The 16,040-nt window shown below is 38.8% G+C and overlaps 1 protein-coding gene across 2 annotated transcripts in view; it reads left to right on the top strand.

Moving 5' to 3' along the window:
- The window catches only part of stau2 (staufen double-stranded RNA binding protein 2), a 132,302-nt gene that overhangs the window by 61,301 nt on the left and 54,961 nt on the right, over window positions 1–16,040 (top strand). For both annotated transcript variants that reach the window (XM_055181359.2, XM_055181361.2), the window contains exon 12: window positions 817–1,121. In XM_055181359.2, the coding sequence (XP_055037334.1) occupies window positions 817–1,121 (305 nt within the window). The remainder of the gene's footprint in view (window positions 1–816; window positions 1,122–16,040) is intronic.

The raw sequence follows: 16,040 nt of genomic DNA on the forward strand, positions 1-16,040 counted from the left end.
AAAATGGACTAATCCTTTAATGTTGCTTACCTTACTTTTGAGGTAAATAGCCTTGTGATAAGCGGGATAATGTACAGGCAGCTGGTTGTTATTGCAAAATGAGCCCCTTCAGACTGATACAAGAATCTCCGCTTTCGTATTCAGCTGGTCATGTGACTTCAAAATGGCTCGATCTCCGTAGAATAAAATAACTTTTTCCAGATGTAATTGAATATGATTGGCCACAGATATGATTGGAGATGATTTTGTCTAAACTATTACTACTATTCAAGTTATAAAACTTTATTGTGGAAAGTGGAAAAGTGGACAAAATGAGTATGCCTTTCTTTCAGGGTAATTTATTATGTTCACGAATATCCCTTGCAAACAGTCTTGTATGTTTATTTAGTATAATTATTTACCACAATCCAAAGCATCATTTAGGAGCTTATATGTGACCCAGTCTGTGAAAATCCCAGCTAAAGTGTTTTTTTTGTGATTTACTGTTTGTACATTATCTCATCCTACATAATTTTAAGATCATTGTTTAAAAATATAACCTTTATATCTTTAATATTGACTGAGTAAAGTCATATCTAAGATTGAAATCAACAAACCTTGTCGCTCCTAATATTGAATTATGAGACTTTAACCCTTATTTCACAGACAAGGGTGATGTATATTTAAATATTTTTTGACTCTAATAGTCTTATGCAACTATTATTTGATTTATGACATTTAACAAGCAAATGCTGAGACACAGTAATGCATGCATTTAAATTAAAAAAAGTAAAAGCTCAATAATAATTTTCTGTGTATCGCTCCATCTCTCTGTAGCACAGAAAGGAATCCTTCACCTTTCCCCCGACGTGTATCAGGAGATGGAAGCAAGCAGGAATAAGGGCGTCCCCGGTGCCCCCGGAAACTACCTGACACCTAAAGACACCAACCAAGGGTCTGGAGGGCCGTACTACACCCCTTCAGTGGGCAGCACTGCAGCCATTGCCAAAGAGCTGCTCCTGAACGGGACATCGCCCACCGCAGAGGCCCTGATCTTGAAAGGCAAAGCACCTGCTCTATCCTGTGGCTCTATTCAGCCTTCCCAGCAGCTGGAATACTTAGCCCACATTCAAGGATTCCAGGTATGGAAAAATGTAGTGATTGTGCAGATCTCTCTCTCGCTTCCCACTCCTAACTTTACAAGGACAACCAGACCTCAAATTTCATAACACCTCTTGTGCAGCCTAAACTTGATCCGCTTGACTTGTGTATTTAGATTATGTGGATGAAACTGTGAACATGTGGGGCGACAGTGGATTGTCTGGTTCTGTCATTGATGTTCTTGGGAAGTAATTTCCTGCAGTTACATTTCCCCTTCCTGTCTATATTCTGTTACAGACAAAGAACAACCACCTGTCTTTATCTCATTGCTCATCCAGAGCTCATCTGGTTTTTTGTTTGAGTGTGTCCTCACTGTCTTTAAGAGTATAAAGGTGCTGTGTGTACATTTTAGCGGCATCTAGTGGTGAGGTGCTGGTGAATTGCAACCAATGGCTAAGTCCACTGCTTACCCCTCGTTTTTTAATCACATAGAGAAACTATGGTAAACGCCACCGGACAAACATGTCATCGGAGACAACTTAGTAAAAAAGTTTGTCTATTAAGGGTTTCTGTAGAAACATGACCGCAAAAAATGGCGACTTCCATGTAAGGGGACCCTCTGTATATGTAGATAAAAATGTCTCATTCTAAGGTAATAAAAACATAACGGTTCATTATGAAAGTTTTGTATATTATTTTGCATTTCTGTCAAGATATCCTTCTAAAAATTACACACTGCACCTTTAAAGTAGGGATGCCCAAATATTATTATTATTATTATAAAGCAGTACTTTAAATTAATCACTTCCTGTCCTTACTGTGGGTTCACACCAGGCGCGTTTGAGGCGTCAAATTCGTGTCAACCGCGTCTAGTTTGCCGCTTGAACATTTTGAGTTTACTCGCTTCATTCGCTCGTGAAAGCCGCGCATGAAATTCTAGTCATCGAGACATTCACACGTAAATTTGCGTCATGGGAGGAGTTTCTGCGACTCCGCTCGCTTCCTGTAATCACGTCACTACTAGAGCAAGCTCCTGATTGGTTAACGCAGCGCGTTTTTCCGCCAAAGTTCAAATTTTTCAATTTGCGCGTTTCCCGCAGCAACGCTCAATTCTGCGAACTGGAAGCACGGATGAGGCGGAATCGCCTCTACCACACCGCGGTTAACGCCTCGTTCGTGCCGCAAGACCTCCAGAAGCGCGTCAATGTGTCTTCACATTGACTTAAAGGAACAGTATGTAAGAAATTTATATCAATTAATCATAAAATGGCCCTAAAATGTCAGTAGACATTAAGAAATCATTTTTATTTCAAATACTTATATCACTGACTACAGTGGTCTGGTCAGGATATTGTCATTTAAAAAGTGGAGTTGCAGCCCTCAACTGATGTTTATGTTGTCATGTTGTGTATTGGCCACCAGTTGTGTGATTGCAGTACCAGTTTTATCCACAAGTTTTGTGATTGCAGTACCAGTTTTGGCCACAATCCTACATACTGTTCCTTTAATATTGAAATCACTAGCACTTGACGCCTCTATCGCAGCTGGTGTGAACGCAGCATTCAATTTCTTCTTCACTTCTTAAAAGAATGACCCTGCAACAAAAACTTTAATTGTAATAAATAAGAAAATGTACTAATGAGTTGGTGGGCCAGTTACCCATACTGACCCATCATTAGTTGAACAAAAATGACTAGAAAGTTGCTCACCGTGATCCAGTCCTCTTAATTTAGCAGCAGGCGCTTTTAATATCGGGCAGTAAAAACTTTTATCTTAACCTGCTGAGGTTCCCTTTGAAAAAGTCTTTGTTTTTGCTCAGAGCCTTCCTGTAGTCTGAAACCCGATGAAGACGGGCGAAGCAGCCAAACGTAAACACGAAGCAAAGCAGCAGGTTTCACTTAAAGAAGCCAGCTGCGAGGGATGAGCCGACCTGCCTGTGCGAATAACACCACATACAAACCCCCTTTCCCCCACCTAAAAATCCCTGATAAGAATCCCGGCTGGATTTCCTAATGGCTTTATCCCACTCTTATTTTCCACTGTGTCTTCTCTCACATGGGATCTGAGCGTGTAATGGAGAAAAGGAGGATATACGCGTTTCATTGAGACGACGTGGGTCGATAATGAAAACCTGACAAAACCGCGTCGGTTGGGCTCAAAGGCAGATTCCAGGATGTCATGTTTGTTGGCGCATGTTCGTATGGAGATCGTGCAAGCAGCACTGAACATGCATGTTGGCATACTGTTTCTAATCAAAACGCCAGACATGATATTCACACTGCCAAAGGACACGTTTAAATCATACCATGTCTATCCATTCAGTGATTCAATTTGTTCTTGATGGAGCTTAAACATTTGCTGTTATGAAAGCCCCTATGAGGCCCCTTTCGTACTGGCATAGGAGCAACAGAAACACCTGCAACAGTTTGGAAACACCAAAGCAAGAACCTATGTTCAATCAGTTTGCTAAAGCTGCAGATGTGGTACTCGGAGACATGCGGTTATTCAAGCGACCATTTCCTGTAAAGCCAGATTTTGATCTCGAAATTCAAAACACTTAGTTTGATCGAAAAAGTTAATGGACTAATAGGGCTGCGGCTTGTAAAAATAAGGACCGAGCACAGTCTGTTTTTGGTCTTCTTGGAATTCACCTTGAGATAATTGAGATTCAGGCCCCCGACCAGACACATGGGACCCAGAAAACAATGAGATTTGATTGATGGCATTTGGCCAGAGGTTGGAAATTACATAGGGCATCAGAACCTTGGCTTTTTGGAAGAGCGATTATATAGGACGGGTTCAAGAAAATAGTTTGTTTGCTGTTATTTTCACTGTTTAGAGCCTTGTTAGCTCAGGCCATGTTTGATTGAAAGAGGGCAGAAATAATGAAACTGTTTGAGTAATGCACAACATATGCTCTCTGTCTCTCTCTCTTTTTCTCTCTCTCTCACTTTTCTCTCTTCTCTTTCTCTCGTGTGATTTCTCTTTCGTTCTCTTTATCTCTGCTGTACCACCAAAAGTGAAATGTTATCACTTGTTATTGTTCTCTTGATAGGCTTCCCATTTTGGCTTTATTTCTATATACATTCCTTTGAACTATCTCAGAGGTTCTCAGCAGTGCCGTTGTCTTCATTTTCAACTTTAACCAGTGGCGGCTGGTGACTTCTTTTTTCGAAGGCGCACAATGCGAAATTCGTCACAACATGTATGTAGCCCATCATGTGTGTGGTTTGTCATTTCAAAATATGTTTGGCGCGTTGAGTATACCATGTGCATCACGTGTGAAAATAAGTGCCTGCTGCAGATGCGTCTAAAGGGTTTATGATAAAAGAGACGCTCTCGTTTGCCAGATACTCACATAATATCATGCGTAATCAGAGTTTACTGTTAAGGGAGTGTCTTGTGTGTATTTTGTGAACGTGAGCGTCTCTTTTATCATAAACGGTTTTGACCCGTGTGCAGCAGGCACTTATTTTGACAAAACACGTGATGCACATGGTTCACATGACGTTACAAACACATATTTTGAAAACACAAGCAACACACGTGACACTCCGAACACATATTTTGAATTTGCGCCCCTCGGATCTCTGTTTTATTATTGGAACACCTTTTTAATAATTTTCACATAACCACAAACGCCAAGCATCCAAATACAAAACCAACAGTTTAAAACTGCAAGAAAAATGACACATAATGTGTTAAAATTACACACATTTCACACAGCATTTTGGTCTCAGACAATTTCCGTAAAATTGGCAGACAGACTTCTGTGTGAACACGCCTCGTAAATGTTCTGGCATCGCTTCCGTAAGAGGACCTAGTAACATTGCCGCATGGATTTGAAAAGCTCTTTGTCCCTGATTGGCCAGCTAATCTGTAAATTGTGATTGGCCTAAATACCTCTGACGTCAGCTGGAAATGTGATGCTCCTTACCATGTTTGAAAGATCCGGTCGCAATGCAATTCTAACTTACAGACTGAGTCCGAAGCGGGAGGAATTATGATAATGTCAGTCTTGTCTACATCCCCAATCTCAGTAAGTAAACTGTTGCTTACAATTTGTGTGTTTGTTGTAGTCCAAGAAAAGAGATTCACGTTGGAGACGATAACTCGCGTCATAGTTTACTTTGGGGTTTGTACTTTTTGCATATCATTAACATGTACTAATACACACTTACACACCAAAGGTAAAAACGTGAATCGGACAATAGGTGCTCTTTAAATAAGTCATGTGTCTTTACAGGATCTTTACGGCATGTGTGTGAATGCAGGCACAGATTCCGGAAAATTATTTGCAGTGTGAATGCACCAAAAGTCAAACGAACATGGACGCATTTTCCGTGTATTTTCCAGGGCTATAGTGTGTTAAATAGCCTAACACAAAAAATGAACACATCCTTTCTTATAATGAAAGTGAAAGCTGATTTTACATACATAGGGTTATTTTATTTTTTAAGTTTCATAAAGAATAAGATTTTAGGGTAGGTGTTTATTTCTTTTAATACCAGAATCTAAAGATTTTCATAATTCTCGGACATCACTGTGATCTTAAGCACTGCTGAAACTACAACATCACTGTAATAAAAAAATCGCTGAGCTTGCAGTCTAAACTGGTGACAAGTACAAGTACAATGCTTCCTCTATTCGCAAGTCCTCTTGGCTGTTGTGACATCCCAACCTTCATTGATCTAGTTAAACCCATCAGCCTCTTTTAGTCAACCGGGTGACTTATTTGGCGCAAGTATCATCACCCCACACAAACCAAGAGATGGATCTGTCTCTAAATCCCTTTTCTTTTGAGCAACCGGACCCCTGCCAGCCAGCGCTTGCTCCACGGGCTGGGGACGCGGTGAGTCGGAGAGGACGAAAGAGAGAGAAGAGGTGGAGCAGTGAAGCCAATCTCTGTGGGAACGCCGCTCTTCGCCACATGTCAGGTGCACATCATAAAGGGCCTTTTGTGCTGAGTCTGTGAGCTGCAAAGCAGTATGGGTAAGCAGAGAGCTGCAGGTACAGCTCGTGTTAGGGATGAGACTTACGGTTTCTCTTTTTATGATCCCCATTCATCTCTTTACTCTGTATGAGGTTGAATAAGTGGAGCATACTGTATCTCGAGCCTCCACCCAACAGACTGTATTCAGAGAACCCCACCTTATCTTTTTATTGGCCCTGTTTCAGGTTTTTCTCTCTCGCTTTGGGTAAAGGAATATGTCTTCAGAAGGTTCTTTCATTTACTTTAAGAAACTGACTAAACTGCTTATAGTGCTGGCCACTTTTATTTTGTTTTTGTGTCTCATCTTGAAAACTCCTGTCACCATTATTGCCTAAAAAGGGGCATCCAGAATGTTCTTGTGGGTGAACGATAACAGATTTTTCATTAAGAGCGAACTATTTCTTCAGAATGGCTTTTTCTGATCCATCCACACCCCTCCCTCATTGCCCATCTGTTTCTCTTTCTGTTTGTCTATCTCTCACACTCAGTTTCTAACTTCGGGTGGAAATACCAGCAATACCAAGACTCCCATCACAGACTCTCGGTTGTTTCTCTGAATCCCGTCCATTGATGTTTTCTGACCTTTGAGTGAATCACGGCCACTTTTGTAGATGAGAGGAGACGGGCTGATAGAAGAACTCGCGCTTGGATTTCTCATCCTGCCAGCGTCGGGGACACACGTGTCTATGTGAGCTTCAGGGTGCTTTGATCATGGCCGGCAGCCTTCGGCATCTATATGCCAACTGCTCGGCAGTCATGCCATAAATCGCTTTATGTGCAGTTGATGGAGGAATCTGTTTAATCCTTTATATCAGTGAGACCTGCCTCAATGATAACCTGAACCTGAGGCATTAAGTCAAAGCCTAAACCTGGTGGCCTAAACCTAAGACCCAGTGACCCTGTAAGACTGGTGCTGTTGAATTGTAAGCATATACCAAAGGCTATGGTTGACACTGAATATTAAAGGAACACTCCACTTTTTTGAAAATAGGCTCATTCTCCAGCTCCCCTAGAGTGAAACATTAGATTTTTACAGTTTCGGAATCCCTTCAGCCGATCTCTGGGTCTGGTGGTACCACTTTTAGCATAGCTTAGCATAATCCATTGAATCTGATTAATTTTCCATTGGTCTTAAGACACAATGTAACTACAGAAGAGTCAAGTTTTAAATAGGAAAAATATCAAAACTCTTTGGTTATTTTTTAGCGTGATGCTAATGGTCTAATCAGATTTAATGGATTGTGCTAAGCTATGCTAAAAGTGGTCGCGCCAGACCTGGAGATCAGCTGAATGGTTTCCAAGATGGTAAAAATCAAATGTTTAAATCTAGGGTAGCTGGAAAATGAGCCTGTTTTCAAAATAAGTGGAGTGTCCCTTTAAACTGGCATAGTATCTTATATTAAGATCAATTTAGTACCAGAAGTAAGATGGGTAACTTTGCGTAGAAAAGCAGCATATTGTTATAATAGTATATTTCTAAGGCCCTGTTAACACGTACACGGGTATTTTCAAAACCGTACCTTTTTCTATGCGATTTGGCCGTTCGTCCACATGCAAAGCAGTATCAGGTGACTGAAACCGAACTTTTATAAAAACTGGCAACAAGCTGCTGCGTTGTTGTGGTGACCCTGAAACTGGAGTTTTTTGGCCTGTGATGTGCTGAGGGGAAACTCTGCAATGGTTTCTGATTGGCCAACATGGCTTTACAATTAGGGATAGATCTGTTGGTTTGACATGCTATTGACAGCACTTCATACTGGGTTTTGTGTGGATGTGGAGATTTTTTTAATGAATTTGGGAAAAAACTCAGTTTATAAAAATACCTGTGTATGTGTGGACTAGACCTAATAATACTTTTTTTTGCGAAACTGATGTTATGCATTTAAAGAGCACCTATTTTCTGATTCACGTTTTTACATTTCCTTTGGTGTGTGTGTATTAGTACATGTTAACGATATGCAAAAGGTACAAATCCCAAAGTAAACGATGACGCACGTTATCATCTCAAACGTAAATCTCTTTTCTTGGACTTCAGCAAACACGGATTGTAAGCAACAGTGTACTTCCTGGGATTGGTGATGTAAAGAAAACCGACATTTTCATAATTACTCCCGTTGCACTTAAAAATTTTCTTAATCCACTGGCAGATTTTTTGCTTGTTTTAAGCACTAATTTACTTAAAGTTTATATGTTTGGTCTAAAAACTAGACTTAAGTAAATTAGTGCTTAAAAACAAGCAAAAATCTGCCAATGGAATAAGAAAAATTTTCTTGAAATAAGTTAGTTTTTTTCATAAACACTTAATTCAATAAATTTTTTCTTATTCCATTGGCAGATTTTTTTGCTTGTTTTAAAGAGTAACTAAACCGTAAACCAACTTTTTTATAGTTAATAATCTGTAAGAATGGGGCTTTATTAGTGCTGCTCATTGATTTGAGTAACTTTTTTGACATTTGGGTATAAAGTGTTTCAATGCTACAATATATGGTGTATAAACATCTGATTGCTGCCCTCTTCAGGTTGAATGGTGGCTACTGCAGTTGAATTTACCTATTGGATTTTGCGGTACCGCGCGGCGTAAGCTACGACCCTACGTAAGCAGGTTCAGGCTCACCACGCCCTTGTTACGATCTCACCACATCCTTGGGTACGAGCTCAGTTCATCCCCTCTATCTCCGTTGGGACCTGCCCAATTTTCTTGCATTTTTCAAATATTGCCAGCGGGTGGAGTCAGACTCTGACAAGGGTTTAGTTACACTTTAAGCACAAATTCGCTTAAATTTGATATTTTTTGTCTAAAAACTAGACTTATTGTCCTAGGTCATTTTGCTCCTCTTAATTTAAGAATTTTTTTGATATTTTTACTGAAAACAAGACATTGTGAACGAATCTTTCAAACATGGTAAGGAGGGTCACATTTCCGACTGATGTCAAAGGTATTCAGGCCAATCACAACATACAGATTAGCTGGCTAATAAGAGACAAAGCTTTTCAAATCCGTGCGTTTCAGGAATAAAGTGAAATCTGGAGCTAAAAAATTGTGCGATACACAAAAACACAAAATCTGTGTGTTTGTTGTAGTCCAAGAAAAGAGATTAACGTTGGAGACGATAACTCGCGTCATCGTTTACTTTGGGATTTGTACCTTTTGCCTATCATTAACATGTACTAATACACACTTACACACCAAAGGAAATGTAAAAACGTGAATCGGAAAATAGGTGCTCTTTAAATGCATAACATCAGTTTCGCAGTTTTTCCCTCTTTTGTTAAAAAAAATCTCCACACATTATATGGAAAAAAAATGTTTTTTAACCATAAACCATGCAAACACATTGTATTATACCAAACACACAAAATAAAGTTGTTTTTAGCAATGAAATAGGTGCTCTTTATAACAAACCCAGTTTGTCCACAGTGGGTTTTGGGTCGACTACCAGACCTTAAGTTTAAGCCAATCCACTTGCCTTCAAGCTAGTATCATTACCGGCCATTCATAAATGGCTTTAATTTAATCACGCTTTCATTTCAACAGTGCCCACCTGCAGCATCTTTATAACATGTAACCACCATCCTGCCTTTAATGGCGAAGCACTGACTGATGATACAAAGTGATTTAATTTGATGAGAGAACATCTGGACCTGAATGGAGTTGTATAACTCAGCAGTAGTTTCAGGTTTATAATTTCAATTAAAGAAGTGGATTGATGTGAGTGTTTAAGGGGGACTCGCTCCATTTATGGTGAATGATATGATTTATAAGATCATTTTCGCATCGGTATGCCTTAGACACCCAACCCTGCCCAATAATATTGACTGGTGTACATTAATAGTTGGTAAGTGATTGTTTTTGGATGTATAATAAGGCAAACATTTGTGTTATATCTATAAAATCTGGCATATATAAAGTGTGTTGATATGCAGCATGTACATTAGCACTAGAAGAAGCCATATTTGGATTGGAAACGTTGGGTGTTATCTGATAGATTGGGTGGGAATGTGCAATATCTGTATTTGTGAAATCCAGGCTGAAGTCTCATAATTTAAATGGTTACATGTTGAGTTCAATCTTTGACATGGCCTTAATGTTGTTTACATTCGTAAACACAAAAATGACTTCAGGTGGATTTCCACATTTAATTCTGTCTTATGCATGCAGAAATGCACATCGTATTTATTATTGAGAGCACTAAATACATGCAGTGGTCATGTTACCACATGTTGAAACTAGATGCATTATAAACAGACATGTTATGTCTTTAAGCGCTGGCTTAGTACTTCTAAAGCTGCGTTGTGTGATGTTATCAGGCGACCTATGTGTTAAATCCACCCGCAATATTGGTCGAGATAAGGATCAGCTGCGAACATGTGCTAATGTTGAAAAAAAGATACTCCATGTTGTTTTAATGTTCCTGGTCCTTTCTTATGTAGCAAACTCCACTAAATGAAAACCAGCAGATGGTGAGGTTTTTAACATATGCGCCATAAGATGTTCCTCAAGTCATCTCATGACGTACTTTATCCTTTTGTGTTTTTCTTACCCCCCATATTCTCCTCTCTCAGTGTGAAAACCACTTCAAATGGTGCTGGCAGCGTCTAACGCTCGGCTTGACTTCTTTTCCACCGCACGTCTCTGTCTTGTACACAGTCAACATCAAACGCATCTCCTATCCAACCATCAAAGAGCAGGACAGTTTGTTTCTGTCACTTCTGCCCTTCCCCTTTTACCAGACCTGGTGTTTATGCTGGGGTTTCATTAGCAAACACATGCTGGACGTGATAATCCCTCGCGTCTGATTTTTGTCTCGTTCTGATGGAGCCCAGCTGTGACGCTGTGGCGCATTTGTGCGAGGAACGATCTCCAAAAACAGAGTTCGTCAGAGAGATGAATATTGGGTCTGACAGGAAGCTGGGACTGATCTGAGTGTCTTAAACGCGACGGTGGCCCATAGTTATTTGCTTGAAGAGCAATAAGGAAAAGCTTTAAATCAAACACAGTCACAAACAGCACAAGTGACAGACACCCAGTCAACAGTATGATTACTCAATAGCTCTAACACATGAGATTAAGTTAAATAAATGTAATTCGCCAGGTGTAAAATTGTATCTCTACAAGGCTGGCATGATTTGATTTAAGGGAATGTTGTTATAATCAGTGTTGGGGGTAACGCATTACAAGTAACTTGAGTTACGTAATAATATTACTTTTCTGTAACGAGTAAAGTAACGCATTACTTTTTAAATGTACACATTAATATCTGAGTTACTTTTTCAAAAAAGTAACTCAAGTTACTTTTTTAGTTTAATTAATTTGATTAAAAAATATGTACTGAATTAAACTAAACGTATGCACTCTCTGTGACTGTGTGGAAACAGTTTGAGTCAGAAACTGAGATGGCAGGCCAGAGCTAAACATTTTTGTGATGAAATAAGCAATTTCTGAATGCAGAACTTTTCAGTCATAAAAACACCTGCAAGGCCTGAAAGAGATCAAGCTTTAGCCAAGAAAAAGTAACGCAAAAGTAACTAAAAGTAACATAAGCATTACTTTCCATGAAAAGTAACTAAGTAATGCAATTAGTTACTTTTTTTGAGAGTAACTTAATATTGTAATGCATTACTTTTAAAAGTAACTTTCCCCAACACTGGTTATAATAATATGTTTTGTTAGTGAACTACCTATGAAGGAAGCATATTAAGACATCACATGCTCAGAATGTATAAGTTACTCCAAAAGGTGGGCCATGTAGTTTTGCTCCCCCTAGATTAAAATTACATGGATTCTTTGCATAAAAAGTAATCCCTAGCCAAGTAAAAATACATATAAAGTTGATATAAATAAAACTTGAAAATATTAATTTAGTATCAGACACTGTTTAGGACAATAGCAGTATTACGGATTGCCGGAAATACTCGTCATTGGCACGGAAGCATTTTATCTTAATTGACGAATTAACTCTGCAATGGCAGGGAAAGAGTTCGCAACAAATGCAACCTATTGTAAAGTGTTAACATTTTGAAACAATAGCTGTAGAAAATACGATTTTATTCAAGTCACACTGTCCAGGACCATGAATGCCATTTGAAAAAGTTAACGGGCTGGCCTGTACACGCTCACTCAGTGGATGGATGGTGTGACAGGATTACCTCCAGTTAAGTTAAGTGGCTTGATATCTGCACCTTATAGAGACACCGAGTGTGTATATTACAGAGAAATTGAGAGAGTATTAATCATAAGATGTTTATAATTATGTGCTGGATGGGTGCGGACATTGGGGGCCCTATTTTAACGGTCTAAAACGCAAGACGATCAGTCTAAAAGGGCATGTACGAATCCGCTTTTGCTAATTTAACGGGAAAAATGGTTTGTGCGCCTAGCACACAGTCTAAAATGGTTATTCCTATTCTCATAATGAGTAATGGGTGTGTTTTGGGGGTAACGTGCAATTGACCAATGAGAGTCTCATCTCTCATACTCTTTAAAAGCCGGTTGCGCTCGTCCCATGCCGTTTCCCTATTTAGATGGTGGAATTCTTAAACTGATAAACTAAGCGGAGGAAGAAAACCACCAGTTTAAGATTGATGTTAAAAAACTGTGTTGTTTTTATTTGTATTGAAATTAGGGATGTCAAAATATGCAATTTCCCATATTCGATGATCATTTAAATTAACGATCAATCAATCGAATAATCGTTAACAGTAATAGTGCAATAAGCCATTACAGCAGTGACATATAGCCAATGACATAAAAGTGTGCGTAAAAATGCCAGCTTCCTCACGCGAATTAAACGTTTTTATTTTGTCTAAATAACATGCTAGTGGGATTGTAAAATGAGTCAATGTAGTTGGTGTTTTGATAAAAGTCATCAATTGAATCTCGTAATGAAATATAATGACTAATAGACACAGTAAACTCCGCCTCATAACGGGCACTCCGCACAGTCGGATGAAAGTCCGTGCGTCCATGACAAAATAAGTTTTCATTATCATCAAGTGTTATTTTTCTAGTTGTTCACCTTGCTTTCTGAGTCATCACTTGTTGTAATTATATCCAAGAAGCACACAAAGGGCACTTTTTCCCGTCGTCACCTCAGCTTTAGACCTGCGGCGTACTTTCAGCAAAGATGCTTATTATGAAGACTTCAACCTTCCATTAGAAAATCCGTTTAGTGTGTAGCGCCTCAGCCAGTAATGATGATGATCAATGATATATGTTGTGGGCGTTCAGAGTGTAACGACAGTCAGTTACAGTTTACATTTAACAGTTTCTTGCCAGAATGTAAGTTTTACATTTTAATCTGTTTATTAAAAACGGCTTCTGGTCTCCCCTGTGTAAAGCAGCGTTAGCAGCGTTGCTATGCTAATCTTGCAGGCTTCCCTGAAGAGGGCCTTTGCTTTCAGTTTCCTAACTGTGTTAAGATTTTCGGCATCGGAACCTCTCAGATCCACTGCGGATGCCATTTCATTGCGTTAGCAGCCAGCCTCGTCTCGAATGAGGTTATTAAGCCCAAGTGAGTGTTTGGCATCAAGCATCGTTGTGATCATGGCTAGTTTAACTTATTCGCGCAGGCGCCGGACACACGTGCTTGCTTTGTCGACAATCGTTAATTTTTATCGATTTAATTCTTATCGACAATTAATCGAAGATCGATTAATTGTTAACATCCCTAATTGAAATTGATATTTTTTTAATTAAACCTTTTAATTAAACCTTTGAGTCGAAACGCACTCGGACAGCGCTGTGAGTTTTTTTTTTTTTTAAGCGTTACTTAAAAAAGTTCTCATCATATCCAGATGTACAAAGTCATCATATGCAATACTTCCATGGGGTAGCATTTTGAAAAAATATTTAAAAATAAATGCAATATTTCCATTTCAGCTGTGTACGCCTTCTCACGTCTTGTAATCAGTCCTCATTTATGTCCAAGAGACTCAATAATAATCTTTTACATTTTAATCCTTTAATTTTTATATTTTAAACGTTTGTGTGCTGTCCATGTGTGTAATAAGCAAATGTGTGTTGTCATCTCGTTTATAGGCGCATATTAATAACAGGCTCTTTACATAACAAAAACAATATTGCGCCATTGACTTTAGACCAGGTTTTAGTTGGTCAAATGCGTGGTCTATTTTAGTTGCAAAATAGCAATGCGCCAACAATGCGTCTGAACACATCTTGTTTTCAGACCAGCACGCCCATGGTGCACAAATGGGCGCAAATACATTTGCTATTTAAACATCGATGTGAAAATGATAACTGCGCCGCACTGAAACTAGCAATAAACACTTGCAATAAACACTTTGTGCTGCATTGCACCGGGCGTATGATAGGGCCCTAAGTGTGTGCTGCAAACACGAATATCATATTATCATGCTTGTTTTATTGCGTTTAACCACGGCTGGCGTTGTTGGTTTTTTGCAATGCGATTAAATGTAAAATGTAAAACAACAACATGACATTTGCGTTTCTTTGGTAGCTGACTCTATGCTGATTTGTATATGACTGCCTCCAGTTTTGCCTCCAGCTAGCTCTGTGACGTTATCGTGACATATGCGTTAAAAGGGTCTATTGTACATAATATTACTGTTTGTGTTATCTATGATATGTGTGTATAAATGCTAATTGGAGTACAATGCAGTAAGTTAGCTAGAGGTTAACCTCAGATTCCATTTCATTGAAGTCTAAGTTTTTTTGTTTTATATGCCTATATGTAATGCATTTCAAATCAGTTACTTCCTTTAAAAAGCAGGAATGCAGACAGCAGGGAGTGTTGGGTTTTCGAAACAGAGAATCTCCAATTTTATTTCATTTTGACTTGAGTTGAATATAAATATTTATTTTTTAATCGAATGGCCTTTAAATGACAGTCACACATTCTGCTTTTTGAAATCAGTGTTGTTAACATTGTCTTTAAAACACTTCACAGTGGCATGTGTCATGGATCTCACCCTTTAGGGCTCTCGGGAACTTTACATAAACATTTATTTCTTCAGAGATTCCATGAGTTTGCCACACTGCAAACAATCATTCTCAAGCTTAGTGGGTTTTAGTCTCGTTTTTAGTAAAACTATCTAAACATCTTTAAAGTGAGATACATTACATTAACTTGAAGTTAACTCTTCTTAACATGTGATGTTGTTTTAAGGATAAACCCTAACTAAATGTTGTTAGATTTATACTGTTGCTGTCGATTATGACCTTCTCGAATTGGCATGTTGACCCTTTCAGCATGATTCAGCATGCATGCATTCACTAAGACAGTGGAGCGAAAAATCTTTTTTTTTTTTTTTAAATACATTTATTTAAATCTTGTGCAATTAAACCTCAGGAAAACATTGTATAGTTTATTATGTTTTGTCAATCTAAGTTTGAGGTTGTTTATGTCATGCATTTTTGGGGGGGGGCTGCGAATGGATGCCCCCTACACAAGAGAGGGGGCACGCTTAAAACTTTAAAAAGCACTGCACTAGGAATATGCACATTGTTGAGTTGTAATGGGTGGTATATTCGCTGACACAAAGTCTCTTTGGACAAACCACAATGATGATTTAATAGATGAAGCTTTAAAGAGTGTAATTATATCCATGCAGTGATCTCACAGAATTTATTTACTGAATAAAGATTTGTCAGTGTTTTATGAGAGACCTAATCTATTCCATAATCTAAATCTTTCTTCCTATCATTAAATGAAAAATTTGGTTTTGTGCTTATCTTTTATAATCAGCTGGCCAATAAAAGTGACCTAATCACGTTTTGCATCTGTCACATGTGTGTTGGAAGAGCATTGCGTGTGTATAATGCAGATACGATCAGCAAGTTAGTGCTTTAAATTCAAGTGTGTGTGTGGCAGGATTGTGTGCAGGACGGATGTTTGTGCCGTCCACTTAAAGTCCTGTGTAGCATCTGTCTGGCTGAGCGCAGTCTTCGCTGGTGTTTAAAAATATGAACATAAGTCAATCCGAGACA

This window comes from Misgurnus anguillicaudatus, chromosome 25, assembly GCF_027580225.2.
Source record: "Misgurnus anguillicaudatus chromosome 25, ASM2758022v2, whole genome shotgun sequence".
Lineage (NCBI taxonomy): Eukaryota > Metazoa > Chordata > Actinopteri > Cypriniformes > Cobitidae > Misgurnus > Misgurnus anguillicaudatus.